The sequence below is a fragment of the Erythrolamprus reginae genome, chromosome 1, assembly GCF_031021105.1.
Source record: "Erythrolamprus reginae isolate rEryReg1 chromosome 1, rEryReg1.hap1, whole genome shotgun sequence".
Lineage (NCBI taxonomy): Eukaryota > Metazoa > Chordata > Lepidosauria > Squamata > Dipsadidae > Erythrolamprus > Erythrolamprus reginae.
Window position 1 is genome coordinate 269,639,863 of NC_091950.1, and position 22,462 is coordinate 269,662,324.

The 22,462-nt window shown below is 39.4% G+C and overlaps 1 protein-coding gene across 1 annotated transcript; it reads right to left on the reverse strand.

Moving 5' to 3' along the window:
• Positions 1 to 734: 734 nt before the first annotated feature.
• On the reverse strand, positions 735 to 19,765 carry PDIA6 (protein disulfide isomerase family A member 6). The gene is made up of 13 exons (XM_070733000.1): positions 19,603 to 19,765; positions 14,519 to 14,660; positions 13,097 to 13,154; positions 10,122 to 10,248; positions 9,033 to 9,139; positions 8,604 to 8,740; positions 7,458 to 7,572; positions 6,522 to 6,662; positions 5,651 to 5,735; positions 5,491 to 5,563; positions 4,166 to 4,324; positions 3,228 to 3,324; positions 735 to 1,238 (listed from the first exon to the last, which is right to left on the reverse strand). The coding sequence occupies exons 1-13, from the start codon at positions 19,748 to 19,750 to the stop codon at positions 1,164 to 1,166; spliced, it is 1,464 nt and encodes a 487-aa protein (XP_070589101.1). The 5' UTR covers positions 19,751 to 19,765; the 3' UTR covers positions 735 to 1,163.
• Between the last annotated feature and the right edge of the window lie 2,697 nt (positions 19,766 to 22,462).

Here is a 22,462-nt window from a genome sequence, read left to right on the forward strand (position 1 = left end):
CCCGATGACATCATATGTCATTGCTAAACATTTGTTCGCCTTTAATAAATATTTTTTTAAATAAACTTTAATAAATAAACATGGTGAGTAATAATCGAAATGGTTGCTAAGGGAATGGGAAATTGCAATTTAGGGGTTTAAAGTCTTAAGGGAAGGCTTGTTCATAGCCAAAAATAGTGTATTTACTTCCGCATCTCTACTTCGCGGAAACTCGACTTTCGTGTGCGGTCTCAGAACGCATCCCCCGCGGAAAGTGAGGGAACACTGTATTATACTTTATAATTTAATATTATACTACAATTAGTCTCAAATCACAATTCTGCACTATTATTTATCAGAGACAACAGGAATTAGCAGATGGCTTATTATTTTTCTTGCATTATGAAGGAACATTACTACTTAAAGATTCCCTTACAAATCAATGAGATGTGCATTAAGATAAAACCTATCACACATTACCAGTAAATAGAGCAGTTTTCTTAAACCTATAGGCTCCCCAAGGAAAAATAACAGTTGAAAGTATTTAGACAGAATCCAAGGACCAGGCTCAGATCCAAAGCTTAATATTGTGTGAAACATTTCACCATAGCTTCTTCAAAACATCAGAATTTTTAAAAAGTGATCGGCTTAATATGAACGCACATACATCATAATACTCATTGGAAAAATGGCTCCAAATACTGCATTGATATAGTCAAAGGAAGATCTCTCTGTACACTGTACAACACTTGACACAGAGTCAAAAATATTGTTTTATTCTTTCATTGAAATGGAAGCAATACTGTGGGGGAGGAGAAAAAAAGACCACATTTTAAAACTAGGTACAACAAAAGTCTCAAGTTACAATTGACCACCACATGCCAGCTAGATTTAAAAAAAAAAACAAGAACAAACCAAAAACCCAAGAGCATTTCAATGAAAGATCAGTGTTGTTCTCAAAATGTCTGCTACACCGGATACAATTCCACTCAATAAAAAAAATTCATAGAATTTGTGAGATATTTTTTCTTAAGAGATGTTCAGTTCACCGATGACCATGTTTCCAACAGTTTCTCTCTTGGCAAAAAAAGGCCACTGGTAGATCCGTGTGATGCAAAACGTTCCGTCTATCCAATCCAACCACTGCCCAATGTCTCTCAAGAAACCAAGTTATCTTCAGGCTCTCACAATTCATCCTTCTGAGTATCCCAGTCATCAAGATCTACATCACTGAGATCAATATCCTCTTCAGCTGGGAGCTATGAAACAATAGAGTATGAATTGATCAGGCATTTGTTATGTATCACTACCTACTTCTTAGAAGAAGTTTCAAACCCCTTAAGATGCTGAGAAAATATTGCTCAATAGCAAACGAGACTACTGTATTATTAAATAACTTTTTCTAAAGAGACCTGCCGTATTTTTTAGAGTACAAGAGGCACCTTAGTTTTTGGGGAGGAAAATAGGGGGGGGGGGAATCTGCCTACCAGGTATTCATCTGGCTAGTGTCCTTAGTCTGGTCAGCTTCAGCACATTATTTTATCCCCTGTTAGGGCTTTAAAAAACCTTATTCGGAGTGAGTAGCAATGAAAAAAAGAAGCCTGCAAAGACTTAGGACTGGAAAAAACCTTCAGAGAGAATAGCAATGAAAAGCCTGCAAGCCTGTAAGAGCTGGGAAGATTGTTAACACCTCACTAGGGCTGGGAAAAAAAAGCTTAGAAAAAGCTGCATTGAGAATATAAGACACACCCAAATTTTCAGCCTGTTTTAGTGGGGGGGAAAGGTGTGCCTTATTCTCTGAAAAATATGGTAAATGTGCTTTAGCAATTTATTTTCCTCATCTTTCCTTAAAAGTTTAAACTACACATACAATCTGACAATAAGGATTTCACCATTCAGATAAGTGATGCAATTAAAGTGGAGTTTCAGTCTAATAGGTGTTATTTCAATTCTTTAAAATAAGCAGAAAAAATAAACTATGATTAGGATCTGATGGTTAGGATCAAAATAAATGGGCTTACACTGCAAGTCAAATGTTGGCTTAACGTGATAAGGGAACTGGGCTACATGTTTATTTTACAGCTCTTTGGCATCTTAATTAATAATAATAAGAGAGTTGGAAGGGACCTTGGAGGTCTTCTAGTCCAACCCTCTGCTAATTCGTGTTCTGTGTCCTACATCCAAGCTGCTAAATGCCTACAGAGATGTACAGCAAAACCATCCAAAAAACAGACCAAAGTTAATTCAAAATCAGCTGAACAAGGCATTGTTATTTTATCTCTCTGCATATTGGGTGTTTTCTTTTTCATTAAGGAAACCAGGATTGAAAGAAGCCCAGGTGTGACATTTTGTGTGGCTTCAGTGAGTTATAGATCAGAAATTGTCTATAAAAAAGTGGAAGGTAACAGTAGACTAAGCAAACAACAAAACTTGAAAATCAATCAAAGGGCAGACTAGAAGGACCATGAGGTCTTTTTCTGCGGTCAGTCTTCTATGTTTCTATGTAAGTTTGAATGTAATCTGAACAGCTGGATAAACAAGCAGTAGGAGTGGCATTATTATCAAGTTCCTCTTTATAACCCTTAATGCAACAATGCTAAACTAGTTGAACATTTGGTGAGCAACCTGTCATCAGAACAGGAAAGAAAAAAAAGAAAAGAAAATAGTCTGCACAGGAAGCATATCAGAATAGCTCAAACAGGATACAGAAAATAAAACGATGCCAGAAATAGATAAACAAATGTCAAAGCTTTAAGCAAAATCCAAAAGAAAGCAAAGATGCAGAGCCAGGTGTAAAATTAAGATGGCTTTTCATAGATAAGATGGGTGACAGAAAAGAGAAATAAAAAAAGCAGTAAAGTTTTAACTAAATAAATATACTGCTCAAAAAAAATAAAGAGAACACTCAAATAACACATCCTACACATGAATGAAATATTCTCATTGAATACTGTTCTGTACAAAGTTGAATGTGCACAACAGCATGTGAAATTGATTGCCAATCAGTGTTGCTTCCTAAGTGGACAGTTTGATTTCACAGAAGTTTCATTCACTTGGAGTTATATTGTGTTGTTTAAGTGTTCCCTTTATTTTTTTGACCAGTGTATTTGAGTACAAGCTTTACGGCATATATCAGGCTAACTAAACATTGAGAGATTGACTTGGTAGTGAACCGGTTTAAATGCATGAACCCTAAAATGTCCAAATAAGTTCTGTATGAATACAGAGATGGAAATGAAGTCTTTTACCTCGCCATCTTTGCCATCCCAGGGCTCCACTGTGTTAATTTTGGCAAAAGCTCCTCCACCGACTGGTGCTGTGGACCCTCGTCCAACGGAAAGTTCCCTAGAAATTGAAACAACTTTTAGAACATAACATATGCCCCTCTAGTGATTCACATTTGAGAACCAGTTTGATTAAGACACAAGGTTAGAAGCTGGTAGGCCATGAACTCTAGTGCCATCTTAGACATGAAAAGAAGGTTGGGTGGGTTACCATGGACCAGTCACTCACTCCCAAGGATATAAAATAAATATGCCTGATGTGATGAATTATATACTGAATAGCACTGAGTGGTAACTGCCCCCCCCCCAAAGTTAAACATTTCATGAGATTTCAGTCACTTCTTTTAAAATAGAATAGAACAGAATAGAATTCTTTATTGGCCAAGTGTAATTGGACACACAAAGAATTTGTCTTTGGTGCATATGCTCTCAGTTTACATTAAAAAAAAGATACATTTGTCAAGAATCATGAGGTACAACACTTAATGATTGTCATACAGGTCAAATAATGGGAGGAGTAAGAAGAAGAAAAAAGATGGGTTTCAGAAATGCCCCGAGCAAAAGTGTTTTTCTGTTTAAAAAGGAAAAAAGGAAGCCAACAAACATGCTTAGAGAATCAATTCTGTAAATAAAATAAAAATCAATTATGTATGTATGTATGTATGTATGTATGTATGTATGTATTGGATTTGTATGCCGCCCCTCTCCGCAGACTCGGGGCGGTTAACAACAGCAATAAAATAGCATATAATAATAATCCAATACTAAAACAGTTAAAAACCCTTATTATAAACCAAACATACGTACAGAATTATCCCCCACCCACCCCGACTATTTTAAATTGAAACACACCAAGCAACACAACATTCATATGGTTTGAGGTACCAACAAAGACGCCTTACCTTAGGAATTCATTAATCCCTTGATTGCTGAAGGAACCTTTCAGCAGGGCAAATTTCATCTTCCGAGCATTGACGGCTGCCATGGCTGGATAGCCAAAGCCGCCGATGCCCAAAGAGTTCTCGAGATCAGACTGGGCTCCGGCTTCTGTCCACAGCCACCTTGGATAAAAAGAAACGTTGTTTTATCTCAAAGTGAATCACAGAGGGTCACTTTTTTCTACAGTTCCAGAGCCCCCTTGGCATCACCTGGTTTCAAAATGTTTGGAGACTGCAGATAGTCCAGAATGCAGCCACGTGAGCTGTCATGGGTGTACCTCGGTACACTCATATAACACCAACTCTCCGCGTGCTGCACTGGCTACTGATTAATCTCCGGTCACAATTCAAGGTGTTGGTCATCACCTATAAAGCCCTACATGGCCTAGGGCCTGACTATTTACCAAACCGTCTCCTGCCACATACCTCCCAGAGACCTATTAGTTTGCGCAGAATCGGCCTTTAGGTCTTGTCGACTAAGCAATGTAGGTTGGCGGAACAGTGCGGGAGGGCCTTTTCTGTAGCTGCCCCGGCTCTATGGAGGGCCCCCCCCCCCCCATATTCACACTGTTCCCACTCTACTGGCCTTTCGAAAAGCTGGCAAGACCTGACTTTGCCAACAGTCCTGGGGGCCGTGAATCTTAACATCAGGCACAGCCGAATCATGTTCGATTGGTATGTTGTTGTTAAATTGGACATAGGGATTTTATAGGGGGTTATTTTAATAGCGTTTTATTATTAATATCTGACTTCCTTTTATTACTGTATTGTTTCTGTATTGTTACATCAGGCACAGCCGAATCATGTTCGATTGGTATGTTGTTGTTAAATTGGACATAGGGATTTTATAGGGGGTTATTATAATGGCGTTTTATTATTAATATCTGACTTCCTTTTATTACTGTATTGTTTCTGTATTGTTGTAAGCCGCCCTGAGTCCTATGGGATTGGGCGGCATAGAAGTCAAATAAATTAAATTCTTTTGCAGAGCAAAAAGGATGAAGAGGGCCAATCAAAACCAGCTTATTACCTTAATTATTCTTATTTATTAGATTTGTATACCGCAGACTCGGAGCGGCTCACAACAGCGATAAACAATGTGACAAATCCGATACTTAAAAACAACATCTAAAAACCCATATCATTAAACTTCCTCTACTCCAGTTTGTAAGGCAATCTAGCCTGCTCTATGTTGTCACCGAATTACTATTTTTATTTCAATAGGAGCGCAGATTGGCATTCCTGCCTGCCCCAAACCGAAGCGCCTGCGGCTATCATCCGTAGCTTACCCCCACATCTTCCTTTTATATTTGTCAGCCATTTTCAACATGACTTCTAGGTAGGCATTTCTACCTGCAGCTCCTGTTCAACAGAAATCGTAAAGAGAAAAATCACATTGGAGGCCAGTGCAAAAACCAAAGATAAGGGAAAATACTCTTTTGTTCTTACCCGTGTCAAGTATGTGGGGCAAGACAGAAATGATACAAAGTTGGTGAGCATCACAGGTTTGCTTTAGGGCATCTTCGTTAATAATCTAGGAGATACAAATTTAACCAATTCAGACTCGGGCAATTAAAGAGTAATAATTATATTGCAACTATGAAGTTAATTCTCCTACAAGGTCTCCCTTTGCTCAATCTTTTATTTTTATTTTTTAAAAAACCATGGTTGATTTATTTGCCCTGATAGGAATTGGACTCTAGATCTCTAGATACAGGCAGTCCTCAGCTTAATGACCACAATTGTGCCCAAAATTTCTATTGTTTTTTAAAATATAAAAATAGTCTTTATTAAGTTTTTCCATTAAAAAAGGACAAACAAGAGAAACAGACAAAAACAACCCCCACCTACATGAAATACAGCAAAAAAATACATATATAACTTTGAAAATGGTCATCAGTCACTGTTTTAACTTGGAATGTTTACTAAATGAACCATTTTGTCGAGGACTACCTATATTCGGATATCATTAAGATTTTAAAACCATTTTGATCTACACAGCTAAGGCCACAAGGGATGCCAGAAGTTTTCTTAATTGACAAAGTCACAAAAAACATTACTAAAATTAGGGTCTATATACATCATGCCAGTTTGCTCATGATATTCAAAGAGAGACTCCTCCACAAAGCTCTTTGCAAGTAAATATTACTACATCAATGCAGCTGATATGAAATAAGGGCAGACATTTCGAAGGGGTCTGAAATGGAATATGGAGCATTTGGAAAGACTGCATGGCTGCCCATGGGACAGGAGTACTCCATGCTGCAACATTCTGTTGCAATTTATCTAGGAAGTAACTGCTTGATCAAAATAAGGATACCTCTAGGAGGTCAGGTGACGGTGCATTCTCCGAAAACAAGTCCAGGGCCCTAGCAATGATATCTGATTTTGTCCTTCCACCGTCATAGTCAACAGGTTCCTCTCCTTTTTGGAAAATTTTTATTGTCGGAAATCCACGCACCTGGAACACAGAATCAAATATTTTAATTGACAGTGAGCACAAAAGGTAATCCACCTTGGTATTTTGTGAACGAAAAATAAAAATAAAATAGTTTCACTGAATGGCGGCACAACCCAAGTTCTCTAAATTGCCGGTATGTAAAACTATCACAGAAATAATTCCTTCCTTCCTTCCTTCCATCCATCCATCCCATCCAACCAACCAATGTTTCCCTGAAAAAGTCTTATTTTCTTTTGGGGCCCAAACTAAGACCAGGTCTTGGTGAAAGTGTCCCACATACCCTGCACCGGCTTACCTCGACCCCCGCAGACAGGTCATCTTCACCTCGTGGCCATGGCACAAACATACCATGCAGCCTCCTGCTCTGTTGCGGCCACAAGGAAGCAGAAGTGGGCCGGAGGCCATGTGGGCTCCTGCGTCACATGGTTTTTGGTCCTGCCGCCACAAGACACATGTTGGGGCATGGCCTGGCTACGGGGCCCCTGTAGTAAGCTGGTACAGGGTGCATAGGGCAGCTCCAACACTCTTCTGCCTTGCCCTGTGGCTGCAGCACCGTAAGCATCTATCTATCATCTATCTATGCCAATGTTTTAGTTTTTTTAAAAGTTCCTATTATGGTTTATACAAATGATGCTTTCATACGTGCATTTATTCAACAATGTTCCAATAAACAAATGCTTAAAATGTTCCATGCAATATGTTGTTGCTATAAAAAGGACACATTCTCCCCTCCGTGTTATTTGGGTAACAGCAAGTAATAAAATAAATGCATTACCACTTGCACTATCTACTCACCCCATATCGACTGGCTAACATCTGGTGCACAGTAGCGTCTACAGCACCTAGTTTAACTTTTCCTTTTGTTTGCTCCTTGATTTCAGTTGCAGCTGATGCCCACTCTGGCTCCAAACTGTAGATGAAAATGTGTTGTTATATGTGGGTGTAATAAACAGCAATGATCTATAACAGCAACTTACAGTTAAAACCACTTTAAAAAAAAAGCAGAGTGGTTAAATTATCATAGTTCCAAAGGCCCTAGTTGAGCTCAAAATAACTACAGGTTTCGTTGCTAGTAACCAAATTACAAAATGTGCTTGATTACTTTTATTAACAAATTACAACGACTACTGAATACTCTTCAAAAGGATCTTTCTTTCTTTTTTTCTTTCTTTCTCTCTCATTCATTCATTCGACTTCTATGCCACCCAATCCAGAAGTACTTATGACTTGACATATTTGGCAAAGCTTGAAACTACATTAGCCCTAATAACTATTATCAACGATCAGATTCCAGGAATAAGGGTGCCTGAAAGTCTACTTCTGCTTTACAAAAGATTAGATGTTCACCAGTTTTGTCTTGGGTGACAACAAAGTAATGAGTACAGATGAGGGGTTGGAGGGGAAGGAAAGAAAATGCATGATGACTTAACTATGGCTCATGTGCCTCCAGAGGTTTTAAGCATAAACTGCATTTCTGTATTTGTGGTTAGTTCCCGTGAATTTGAGGTTAGTTCCCCTGAATTAAGTAGGAATAGCCTATTGATAGATTGCATTATCAATATTCTTGCACCCAACTACTACTCAAACATCTGGTTTCTCCTAGTATGTATTTATGTATGTATGTACTGTATATATAACCTACCTCTGCCGCCAGGCATGGGGGGATTGAGATACTCTTTCCCGCTAGGCTTTTACAATTTTATGCATGGTATGTCTGTATGTATGTTTGGTTTTTTATAATAATGGGTTTTTAATTGTTTTTAGTATTGGATTATTACTATATGCTGTTTTATTATTGCTGTTAGCCGCCCCGAGTCTCCGGAGAGGGGCGGCATACAAATCCAATAAATGTATGTATGTATGTATGTATGTATGTATGTATGTATGTATGTATGTATGTAAATATGCTGTAACAATGCTGAGTATAGCCAGCACACTTACTTTTTGCAATGTCCACACCAAGGAGCATAAAATTCTACCAGCCAGACACTGTCACTGTCCAGTACAGTCTTGTCAAAGTTATCATCGGTCAGTTCAAACACATCCTTTTTGCCGGAGCCTCCACTTTCATAACTGCTCTATTAAATAAACATTTAAAAAGATATTTAGTACTACAGGTTTGACTCCAATTCTAATTACTGATGACAATAAATGGATACATGCTTTCCAGTCAAAAAAGATGAGGATAGAAACTTATATATAATATTTTAAGTTATAAAAAAACCCCAATCCATCTCTGCTTGAGATCAGTCTGTACAGGATGGAAAATGTAAAAGCAAAGCCAACCATCAATTGGTCAAATTAAATCAAATGAACATCTGGATGCTCTAGTGGAACTAATCAGTAGAGCTTCACTTCCTCTAGAGGTACCTGTTTCCCGGAACTGTATCCTCCACCTTTGCCGCTAAGACGATCTTTTACAAATGACCGGACACTGCTTAAAGCACTATCAACAATAGAATCGCTGGTCCTGGCTCCTAAGACACAAAAGAAAAAGTATAATGTTAAGCAATCATTAAAACTCCACATAAAAAAATAATAATCAACATTAATTTCAGAGTATAAGACGCACCTTTTTCCTCCCTAAAAGAGGATGACAATTTGGGTGTGTCTTATACTCTGAATGTAGCTTTTTTTTCAGCTGCTAATGATCTTCCCAACTTTTACCTTACAGGCTCTTTCATTGTTTCTCTCTGCAAAGAATGTTTTCCAAGCTCTAAGTCTTTGCAGGGTTTTTTCCATTGCTCTATTTGCTCCAAATTGTTTTCTTTCCAGGTGCTAATGATGTTCCCAGCTCTTACTGGCTTGCTTACTGGCTAGCCAGATGAATACCTGGTAAGCAGATTCTTTTCCCTATTTTCCTCCCCCAAAACTAAGGTGCGTCTTATACTCCGGAAAATATGGTATATATTTGTTCCAGTAGTGTTATCCACCATTTGAGCCCTTTAAACAAAAGAGAATGAACAATCTGGGCAACTTCTTGGTGCTACACCAGGAGAAGTAACGAGGCTTCAGCCTTGAACTGGAAACCCAGTTTTTAAGTAACCAGTACGCTCCCTTTAATGAGGGTGGAGAACCCATGCTTCTGGATGTTCTGAACTATAAATCCCACCCAGTTCAGCCAAAAGTATGCTGGGAAGTATGCTGAGAATTCAGCAGCATCTCAAAGACCACAGGTCCCTCACTTCTGCTGTAGAGCAAATACTCAGCTTTTCAACCAAATGTAAGGTAGCCATAAAAGTGGGAAATTCATAGGAATTTCAAGTCACCCAAAAAGGACCCAATATATTATAGCAGTCCTTTGTACTTCACTGGGCTTGTTGTGAGATAGATTAAATAGATAGATAGATAGATAGACAGATAGATAGATAAATAGATAAATAGATGGATAGATGGATGGATACTGTAGATATAAGTTTTGTTCAAGATGCACATTAGATGCAAAGAGAATAAAAATACCTTGGTAGTCTTCTGGTTTGTTCTTGTTAGCACCAAAAACCTTGATAGTGGGAAACCCTTTAACACCATATTGACCACCAAGAGATTGGTGTTTGTCTGCATCAACTGCCCCAATTTTCACAACACCCTAGAAGAAAGGAAGGATTCAAATTAGAGAAACAAGGCAAAACCTTCAAAAAGAGAAGGCAAAATATGTTTTGCTGAGTTCACACGTGTACTGAGGTCAAAACAATGGAATTTATCATTTTACGCACATGCATAGAGAAATCCTGGCTTTGGTTTAAATACTGCCTTTGACTAAGCAGTTTAATAACTAATGACTAAGCAGTTTATAAGAATAATTCAGCTTGAAAATAAAGGATGCTGTGTTTCTTGATCCTTCCTTTAAATTCAAGAACCATGTACCTACATTAACTATGTTCTCTGGTAGGGATGTGCTGCCTTGAGGAGCATCCTATGTGTGGTGGATCAAGACAATATTATTCAGGCAATTCTCCAACAGAAAAGCCTTACTCATTAGTAAGTCCTCCACCCTCCTTGTCTTTCGCAAATTACTTAAGACCCACCTTTGTCGCCAGGCATGGGGGAGTTAAGTTATCCTTTCCCCCTAGGCTACTACAAGTTATGCATGGTATGTTTGTGTGTATGTTTGGATTTTTTTTATTATTATTATTAAGAGTTTTTTAGTTGTTTTTATTAATTGGATTGTTCATGTTGTTTTACCACTGTTGTTAGCCGCCCCGAGTCTGCAGAGAGGGGCGGCATACAAATCCAATAAATAATAATAATAATAATAATAATAATAATAATAATAATAATAATAATAATAAAGTAAAGGCATGGCTCACTGATTTCCAACTCATTGTTAACAAAAATCCAGTGTCATGCTATGTATTTTAGAAAACAAAACAAAATAAATAAAAGAATTAAAAAACAATAGGGCACAGGCTAATTATAACAATACTGGACAGAGATTGTGACAGAAGAATTGTTGTCTGAAGGCCATTCTATGGCAGGGAGAGCTTTCCATCAGCTTCTTAGTAACAAGCCATTGGCCACCGCAACAGGGAAAACATAGGAAGTGGTAAGGAGGAAGGCCCAAATCCTGTGGCTGCTCCAACCAACCTGGGTAAAGTATCAGGTCTGAACTGGCTCTGAAATTATTTTGTGGAAAATTTATAGCAATGCCAAAGTCAAACATCTAACTTTATACACAGGAGGATATATAGGTCTATTTCAACACACAAACTTCATTTGGGCATAATAAATAAACCTGTTCATCAGTAAAATGTAATGGAGAATTTTTTTTAAACAACTCAAAAAATGGAGCTAGAAGCCACAAGGCCTCATGGTGCTCCCATGGTAGGTAGTGTTTGGTTTTCTAACGGTTACTTGAATTCCAACATTTATCAATCCAAGTCTGCGGAGAGGGGCAGCATACAAATCCAATAAATAAATAAATAAAATCCTCATCAACATGCCCATTTTAAGGAATGGCAGAAAATTCATTCAAGAGATGAACAGAGTACATATTTATTTTTTATCAAAGAAAGAAAAGGGCATCCTATAGAGCAGTGCTTCCCAACCTTGGCAAGTTGAAGATATTTGGACTTCAACTCCCAGAACTCCCCAGCCAGCATTTGCTGGCTGGGGAATTCTGGGAGTTGAAGTCCAAATATCTTCAACTTGCCAAGGTTGGGAAACACTGCTATAGAGATTATATTTTCAATGTCGATAATTTTTAAAAGATTGTTAAAATGCTTATTCGATGACAACCATCTTCTACCAGCAAAGATACCAGCTGATGGGTAGGACACCTACTTTTATTTCACACAACCCAAGTTTTATTTCTATTATCTCATGTAGGCTGAGAAAGACGCAGAATTGCCAGTGCCTTTGGAGCTGTTGTTAGATGAAACAGTGCTGAGTGCTTGAGAATCATTTGGCTAAACAGTAGCTTCTTTGGCTTTATTTTATCCCAATGCAAAAAAAAAAATGGCTTAGTATTATCTATGAACAAAGGGATTCCACTTTAACAAGCAGAATATCTCACTCTGCCATTGCTTTCTCCAGAGCGGATGGTTAAAGGCATCAGGCCGAAAGCCTGAAGACAGTATTTTCTAATTGTGGCTCAGGCATGAAGCTTGGGCTAGTCCCTCCCTCTCTCTGTCTAAGGAAGAAGGCAACTAAACCATCTTCCAAAAATCTGGCCAAGAAAACTTCATGCCCTTGTGATCAATGAGAATCAAGACCGAACCAATCATGCATGCACACACTACACATATTTCCTTCTCTTTCAAGGCTCTCAGAGAACAAACTTGATCAACTCAGCGATTAAATATTTAAGAGAGCCAAGAAATGTCGATAAAGCTGGGAGAAGATGCTAGGAGGAAAGCAAAGGCCCTCGGATGCAAGACCAGTATAAGATAGAGATACTGTATTTGCACCATTATCAGGTCTGGTACCGAAAGTAAGCAATTTGACAGAAGGGCAGATTGGTCCCTGTTATTAAAAAAAAAAACTCTTCGGGAAATCTGTGAGGAAAAAAACCCTCCTTTACAGCAAGTGGGGTTAAAATACCCTAACTTAACAGTATGGTGCGATGATTAAGGTATTGAATAAGTATAGGGCAGGGGTAGACAAAATTGGCACTTCTATGACATGTGGACTTCAACTCCCAGAATTCTTGAGCTAGCATGATTAGCTCAGGAATTCTGGGAGTTGAAGTCCACAAGTCATAAAGAGCCAACTTGGCCTACCTCTGGGATAGAGGAAACTCAGGCTGAACTGGGTTCTCCTTTATGGAAATTCAGAAAATGTCTCTGGGCTAGTCATATTCTCTTAACCCAACTTATCCTACAGGTTTACTGCTATGGGAAAAATTGGAGGAGGGAATCAGCACACTCCCTTGAGTTTCTGGAAGACAAGCAACCTGTAAATCTAATAAAGTTTTTTTGTGTGGATATGCTACTCACTTTTAAGGCAGTTGCAGCTTTCTTCCATTCGGGTGTCAGTCTTTGGCAATGTCCACACCTTGCAGAAGATAAATAAAAACATAATCTTCAAACATTTGACTTATTCTGAACCAAATACCCCCTTTGTATGAATCCCCACACCGAAAACTATATAAGGGAACACACAGATTATATTCCAAGTGATATCTCAGATTCATTTTTATTTTTCTAGCATTCCATATATAGTTTGTAACCGATGCCAATTGCTACAATTTTCCACATGTGTAACATTGCACAAAACTGAAAGATATATTGACTGCTAATCGTCTCTTGTCCTTTAATTTTTTATTTAAAAAGTAACATTTCTATACAATTGAAGTTCAACACATACCAGTAATTCAACCGTAGCATTTTCATAGTCATAACTGAAATTCTTTCAATTTTAGTTTCTAGCTACAAAAGTTACAGATCCCTTTTCACCAGAAAATAAACACCACCACCAAAGTTGGCAACCATACTTCTGAAATAATCTTATAAATCTTCTGAAAATTAAGGATAAACTGAAGGGATAGAACACTTCAGCCTTTGACAAATATTTCCACTCTTATTTCATCAACGGAACGATGTAGGAACAGCATTTATATTGATATCATGACTAACATCTGCAGATCTGCATTTAATAAGGATGGCTAAAATTTATCTTCATCAACTCTCCAGGGGTGCTGGGCCTGTATGTTGTCTGTGAATTTCAGGAATTGCGATACCAACATGTCTGAAGGACAACAGTGAGTAAAGCTGACCCTTGTATTCCTCCACACCACCTCACTTAACCATAAGAATAATATGAAATTGTTTTTATGATTGGTTCAAGAGGAGAAATGAAAGTTCAAACTAAAATATGACAATAGCAATATATTATGGCATGTGGTTTTTTTTTTGATACAATAGATTAAATACGCTATATATACAACTGTTTAGTGAAAACAAAATTTCTATGAAATTGAATTAATTAACAAAGAATGTATAGAAGGTGGCTAAGAAAACAACAATAACAAATAAGATATTGATAACCAAAAGAAATAATAGTGAATACCGACTGTCTGTTCTTTCTTCACCAGAAAATAATTTGATACTAGAAGGGATTGTATTTTCCCTCCTCACAAGAGGACCTTAATGATATATTTTTGTTACTTATTTATTGTTATTATTGTTGATATTGTTTATTGTTTTGTTTTTGTATGTATTTACTTTCTTCTATGTTTTATTTTTTAAATCAATCTAATTTTTTTTTTAAAAAGAATAATATGACTAGAACAGTCTAGCTAGTAATCTTGCATTGAGATGCAAGAAACTATTTATAGAAATAAGGCAGTTAAAGTGTACACGTGCACAAGTGACAAAACAAACAACTATTTTCTTCAAGACAGCTGAGTTAATACATACCATGGTGCATAGAATTCTACTAGCCATAAACTATCGCTTTGAATAACCTCTCTGTTGAAATTTGTTGGGGTAAGTTCTATAACATCATCACTGGAAGAATACAAGCTGTTAACAGCCAAGAAGAGGGTGCAACTTACAGTACCTAGGATACAAACAGAATAAAATTCAATTATAGGCAGGTTTTATAAGTTTTGGGTCAAAAACATACACAGCTGTTAAATTTACCGGTAAAGCAATGTAAGGAGAACCCTGGTCTGCTAAACCAAACAGCTCAAGAAAATAATCGATGTGCAAAACATTTCAACAGCACGATCCCATTTTGAGTAGGAACAAGCTCTGATATTACAAGAATTTCTCCAATCTCCAGACAGACCATTCTGACCTGGACTCACAATCAGAATGGCCTTCTTCCATTAAGATCAGGATTACTAATGGAATACAGTGAAGTTAGAAGAGACAAAAATGAATAAATAAATATCTAAAATCAGAATAGATTCCCATTTCCTCTCTATGCAAGTGTAGTCACCTAAATTTTTAAATAGGCAAAGGCTATTTTTCTCATCAATTTGCCATGAAAAGATGCCCACTCATTAACAGGCAGCATAAATCGAACCTATGCAAAGCAATTTAGAGGTAAGGCTCTTCCTGCCTTTATCTGGGCATTTTCTGATTTTGTGGTCACAACTCTTACATGGCACTATGATTGCACTTTCGAGAAAGCTCCCAGCCTTTAAAAAACCCCTTAAGCATTTTCCCAGCAAGGCCTGGAGCCTCACCAGACTGCATTCAGGGCTCTCCTTTGCTTGGCTAAGCAAATTTGTAGCTTCCCCTGGCACAGGGGCGAGTGGGCGCTGTCAGTCTGGCTTCAGTGCACGAGCCCTTCCAAATCTGTTAGCTTCCAAATTTGCTTAGGTCTCTCATAAACAAGAGTTCAACTCTTTCTGACTTCATCCTTTATGCAGCTTAAATCAGGGCTTCGTGCACAAGCTGGATCCTTTTGGAACTTGGCTTCATTCCTAAATTCATTTCCAGGAGAATAAACTCCATCAGATTGAATGAAAACTATTCCCAAGGAAACAGGACTGCATGTGTTGACTCACACACTTGTGAATTATACTGCTTGTAGTGGGAGTGGTTCTTCTGCTTTCAACAGACTACAACCACATTTTGTAACACTGTTGAATTGCATGATTTATTATATATATTTTTATTGCTATTTATTTATTTATTTATTTATTCATTTATTAGATTTGTATGCCACCCCTCTCCGAAGACTTGGGGCGGCTCACAACAATGATAAAAACAATATTATAATGACACAAATTTCATATTAAAAGAAATAACGAAAACCCTATCATATTAAAACCAGACAACACAAACATACCAAACATATGCTATGCTAAGGAGGCATCTTTAAATTATCCTGCTTTGGAATCTGAATAAAAACTGAACTTTAATAAGGATAATATGCCATGCGTTACTGTTTCTTTAAAAGTTCTGTAATGAAACCAGTTCTCTTGTCATCATTGGGTTCTTTTTGGAAACATAGTCTTTAATACCCAAATATTAATTCAGAAAAAATATGTATGCCCCAATCAGTTTGCTGAACCATTTATTTAAAGGTTAGTTTGCAATAAGCCCAAAAATGTGTCTGCCTAAGGCAGGGATGTCAATCTCAAGGCCCGGGGGCCGGGTCTGGCAGATGGGTACTTAGATCTGGCCTGTGGGGTTGCCCTTCAAACAGCAAAGGACCAGCCCACAATGCCTCTGTCAGCGGAAATGAGCTCCTGAGTTCCATTTTAGCTGGCAGAAGGTTGCAGGAGGCCGTCGCAGCCGAAAACTGAGCCCGGGAGCCCATTTTTGCCGAGAGAGCATTTGGGTCCCCATAGGCACACCCAGAATATGAGCGACGGCAAGCTGGCCACGCCCACCATAGTCCCCTGAGATCAAACACAACCCTGATGCGTCCCTCAATGAAATTGAGTTTGACACCTCCTGGTCTGAGGTAAGTTGAAAGCCCTTTCAAATTCCGGTGAGATGCGCAGATGGGTGACAAATAAATTGAATAACTACAAGATAATCCCTGGAATAGAAATCTGCATGTGATTAAGAAAACTGATCATCAGCAAGCGGCATAATTGAAGCATTCCAATACAACGATCATTTAATACAACTGTGAGCACTTTAATTTTCTGCAAGGCACCTTTCTAAGTCAGAAGCTGTCGGAAATTTACACACATTTGTTTTAACACATCATTTCCCTATGTACGTCGATCACTTGATTTATATGAAGATAACTACAAATCTGATCTATTGTCTGAAAATGTATGTATGTTTGTTTGTATTAGAAATGCCCCAATTTTTTTTGTTTTCTTTTGTTTTTTTATGGTTTTTTAAAATTATGTTTCTTTTTTATTATATACACTTATGTATTATATTTGTGTATTGTATGAGGTCTCTTTTTTATTGTATGTTATATGTTTTTTAATGAAGAAATTTAATAAAAATTTGTATATATATAAAAAAAGAAATGCCCAAAATCTGTAATCAGGAACTGAACTAATTCCGTATATTTCTAAAAATAATGTATATGTATTTGGGACTAAGATTTTTCCCTTATTGAGGAGGGGGAAGCCTTTCATCACAGGAATAATCTGTGCTCAATTGAAAATGCTGAAACAGCAGGAGCAGGAAAGCAATGGGGTGCCTGAGATCAATCCCATTCCCACCTACCACATTTCCTGCAATAGCAGGGTTTTTTTAAAATATGCTTTTTTAACTGAAATAAATGCACTGCTGACCTATTGAAAGTGAAGCACAAACCTCTTGCATCAATCTAATTTACAAAACTGTTTCTGGACCCCCTATAGAGACCCCCTATAGTAGGGAAGTACAAAGTATGGGTGCCTGTAGCTTCTCCTGGCTCGGCGACTTAGCTTTCATGGAGCATCCTTGGGAGCTGAGGGAGGAAATGATAAAAAACCAGGTTTGTGCTGAAGTTCCGCCCCTTTTACACATGTACGATGACACCAATGCCCACACAAAAGAGGTGGGGGCTTGTGATATGACACCCACATTGCCATTTTGATGAAAGCACTGGATCCTGCAGATGCCTCTAATCTTCAGGTGGGCCAACAGGAACACTACAAAGCAGGGGTGTCACATTCGCGTCATCACGATAAGCACCGGTGACTTTTTCCCCTTCACTAAACTGGGCATGGGTGTGGCAGTGAGTTTGACACCCCTGCTCTAAAGCAAATCTTTCTAATGGCAATCATTTTGCAAACTTTCCACATGGCCACGGACCCTAAAAATACAGGAAGTTCCTGACTTGCAACAGTTCATTTAGCGCTAAGTTACAACAGTGCTGGAAAAAAGTGACTTATGACCATTTTTCACACTTAAAACCATGGCAGCATCCCCACAATCAAAATTCGGAGGCTGGGCAACTGACTCATGTCCTGGTATGTGTGTGTGTGTCATGTGATCCCCTTTTTGCGATCTTCGTACCAACAAACTCAGTGGGGAAAGCCAGATTCATTTAACAACCGTTTTACTCACTGAATAACTGCAGTGACTCACTTAACCATGGTGGCAAGAAAAGTCATAAAACGGAGCAAAATCCATGGAGCAAATTTTTCACCTAGCAACAGAAACTTTGGACTCAAGTTGAGGACAACCTATACCGCCTTCTCTATGCTAAGAAAATGATTTGTTCCAGAGCAGCTACTTCACGTTCTCCTGTTCTCTACTGCCAGCGCTAACAAGGTCCTAATCAGATCTGGTGCCCTGAGAGACACCAAGGGGTTCCACAGGATCTCCTTGTATTCTATTGCAAAATGCAGAACGGCACTACTTGGGATCCACTGCAGCAGGCACCAAGCTAAACCCAGTCTTCATTTTCCCTTCAGCCTGCATCTATATACCCAGCAGGGTGTGAAATACACTGTTAAATGGGAAGAGCTACAGGCGGAACTTGAAACAAACTGTTCTGAGTCGGAACCAGCAGGGTCAAAACAGCCCAGCTCATTCCAAATGTTTCAGATTGGAAGCATCCCATATATACAGCCGCCTGGCTCAACTCAAGAACTGTTGAACAAAAAAGGGGGCCAAAGCCACTCTCTTTAAAACAGACCTTGTAGAGGCTTAATAATAAAGCATGATTCCTATAGCAAAACTATAGGAAAGCATGGGGAAGAGGCAGGAAGGATCCTGGGCTTTATTTTCATCCACCAAGCGTGATTGGTGACACAAGGAATCTGTCTCTGGTGGATGTGCTCTCTATGTACATAAAAGAAAAGATACATTTGTCAAGAATCATGAGCCACAACACTAAAGGATTGTCACAGGGTTCAAAATAAGCGATCAGGAAACAATACAGGGATAACAGTAATAAAATGAAAGAGAAGCAGCACATCATACTATGGCATTATTTAGCTTTCCTAAAAAATTGGGTGAATAAAAAGCAGGGCAGTTAGGTGATAAAAAGCCATGCCTGGGGATGGTGGGAGAAGAATCCATCTAGCAAGGAGGAACCACATAAACCTACAAATCACAGAAACCGCCTTAAGGGGAGGGGAGAGGCTGATTTGACTTCTTTCCTAAGTCACCCCTCGCATCACTTTCCTGCATCCCCCCAAAACGCTTCCTTTCGAACTGGGGGGGGGGGGGGAGGCTGATGCTCTTTCCCTTTAAAGCAGGGGCTCTTCAACCTTGGCAACTTTAAGCCCAGCGTACTTCAACTCCCAGAATTCCCCAGCCAGCTTTGCTTTGCTAGCAGGGGAATTCTAAGAGGGGAATTCTGGGAGTTGAAGTCCGCCAAAGTTGCCAAGGTTGCAGAGCCCCTGCTTTAAAGGACAGGCTATTCCAGAACGAGATGCAGCAAATTCATCTAGAGCCCCCAAGGATGGAGACCGCCCCCCATGCGGCCCCTTTTAAGCTTGACCAATCAGGAGAGGGGGAATCTCTTGCGCTAAACCCCGTTAAACCAGTCCTCGCTTCCCCTCCGCTCCAAGATCTGTTCTCTCCGGCGGCGTCTCCTACTCTCCCCCCCTCCCCGCCCTCCCTTCATTCCCTCCAATTACCAAACAAAAATCGCTTTCCGCTCAAGGCGCCCATGTTAGCACTCCAAGGAGCTCCGGCACAGCTCGGCGTCGGCGCAGGTTCTACTGCTCCCCTCCCAAGAGAGGAGGCAAATGTTTTACAGCGATCCCCGCCGTGGCTGCCGCTCATTGGTTCTCGCCGCGATCCCTCTTTTGCATTAGCCAATGGGAAACGGACGGGTCAGGCCCGGAACGAGGCGTGCGAAGGGTTCGGGTGGGCGGGGCTTAAGAGAGCCTCGGAGAAAGGAAAGGGAAAGAGAGTGAGGGGGGGGGGGTCACAAGGCGTGCGCAGCCGGCGCCTGTCGACCACCCGTTTCCGGCCTCTCTTATTGGTACTCTTTGGTTGAGTAGTCATAGAGATAGGAAAAGGGAAAAGAGTACGTGGAAGGGAGAGATTCCTTTCGGGTCCCCCCTCCCCACTCCTTTGCGGACCAATGGAACTGCTACTTACCGCGGTTTTAAAGCTTAGCGCCACGCAGAGAACTTAAAGAGTTTAATTCCCACAATTCTCAGTTGGGTTGGCGGGGGATTTCGATAGGCGTCATCCTAACTCTTGTGGAATGCGTCCCAGAAGGCAATAAAGAGAGCTTGTCGTTTAACACGTTTGCAAAAAGTAAAGGTTCAAAAGAGTTTGGAGTGTGTGTGTCTGTCTGTATGTTTATTTATTTATTTTTATTTTATTTATTTATTTATTTTGTCAAACAATTATAGGGTGATAATTTGTACAAATTAAACATTAGATAAGTAATGATAAAAGTAACAAAAGAAGACAATAGGACAGGGACGGTAGGCACAGTGGTGCGCTTATGCATGCCCCTTACAGACCTCTTAGAAAGGGGGAGAGGTCTGTCTGTCTGTATCTACCTACCTACCTACCTACCTACCTACCTACCTACCCACCATCTATCTATCTACCTATCTATCTACCCACCCTATCTACCTAGAAAGGGACCTTGCAGGTAATCAAGTCCAACCCCCTGCTGAAGCAGGAAACCCTACACCAGTGATGGCAAACCTATGGCACAAGTGCCACAGACGGCACACGGAGCCTTATCTGCTGGCACACGAGCCGTTGCCCTAGCTCAACTCCAATGTGCATGTGTGTGCCAGCCAGCTGATTTTTGGCTTGCACGGAGGCTCTGGGAGGGCGTTTTTGGCTTCCAGAGAGCTCTAGGGGGATGGGTAGGGTATTTTTACCCTCCCGGCTCCAGGGAAGCCTTTGGAGCCTGGAGAGCAGTGATGGGCTCCTACAGGTATGGTCAGGAACGCAGTACCGGTAGTAAAATTTGGAGCTCCACCCAGAGCACCCAATTTGCACTGAAAGATGTTGAAACAAAATGCATAAGCCATGCCCACAGTGTGGTAGTAAAAATTTTGGTAGCCCATCAGTGCTGGGGAGGGTGAAACACGAGCCTATTGGGCCCATCAGAAGTTGGAGACAGGCCATTTCCAGCCTCCAGGGGCCTCCGGTGGTCAGGGAAAGCTGTAAAAATATGTTCCAAGGCACCAGAAGCTTTAATTCCTAACACCATGGGAAATTTGTCTCTTCCCATAGTCTTAGGTGACCTCTGTGAAACAGTCGTTCAACCCCCAATGGAGTCCCGACTCCCAGTTTGAGAACCACTATTCTAAAGTTTTATACCTTTTTTACATATACATATATAAGTGCACACACACTGTTATAGACCTACATCGTACAGCAATGATGAGCATAAATCAAGTATGGAAAAATCAAGGACAATAGTCTGACAACTAAATCAGCTTGGTATGGCAACACTGCTCATAGAGAAAAGCCATTTAACTTTGACCCATTACAAACAAACAAAATTTCATTATAGAAGCTACTGAGAAATACAAATATTTTGATATTCAACTTGTAATTGACCTATAAGAAGCTTTTTGTCGATAGGATTAGGAACCATCTTGACTGTCTTTATTTAGCAGGTTCTGATAGTTCATAATGTGAAAGCACACAAACATGAAAATGCATTTATGAATACTGAGAATATATTTCCTTCAGTAGAGTGGACTTGTCAAAATCAAATTTTATTTCAGTGATTGTAAATTTCTAAAGTCAATAGAGTATATGCTCAAAAGAGAACAACAGTATAACATGTTAGTAAATTTCAACTGATAATGACCTTCCAACCAATATTTGTCAAATGTGATAACACTGAAAAGAAACTTGATGTCCTTCAGGATGAGCCCTTCACCTTGGTTGGATAAAAGATATAATATAAACGTGTAGCTTTTCTTTTTCAGTTTATTGACGATCATAACAAGAACCTATAACAAAATCAAAACTAACAAACAGAAAATAATATAATAAAATACATTAATAAAAATAATCCTCTTATTAAACAATGAGCTGAACATTGATGACATAAGGAAGTATTGGACAGGCTTCCATCTGCTTGGAGAATTAATATGTTTCATCACTCTATGAAATTACTTATTTATTTATTCGATATTTATGCCACCCTTCTCCTTAGACTCAGGGCAGCTTACAACATGTTAGCAATAGCACTTTTTAACAGAGCCAGCATATTGTCCCCACAATCCGGGTCCTCATTTTACCCACCTTGGAAGGATGGAAGGCTGAGTCAACCTTGAGCCGGTGATGAGATTTGAACCGCTGACTTACAGATCTAGAGTCAGCTTCAGTGACCTGCAGTACAGCACTCCACCTGCTGTGCCACCCCGGCTCTATGCTTATGCTCTGATCTCATGGCAATTGAATTTTCTCAGGAACCTTTTCTGAGGACTTTGTCAAAGGCTTTTTAAAATCCAAGTATGCAGTAAAATCCTTGTCTATATTGTTATTGTATCCCCCACTCCCCAC

Bases quoted from the DNA above. Each gene is read 5' to 3' on its own strand.
- PDIA6 (XM_070733000.1), bottom strand. From the start codon at position 19,750: ATGAGCGGCAGCCACGGCGGGGATCGCTGTAAAACATTTGCCTCCTCT. The intron at 13,155-14,518 runs GTATGTATTAAC...ATCTTCTGCAAG, and splicing joins GTAGAATTCTATGCACCATG to GTGTGGACATTGCCAAAGAC. The intron at 8,741-9,032 runs GTACCTCTAGAG...TTTATTTAATAG, and splicing joins GATACAGTTCCGGGAAACAG to AGCAGTTATGAAAGTGGAGG.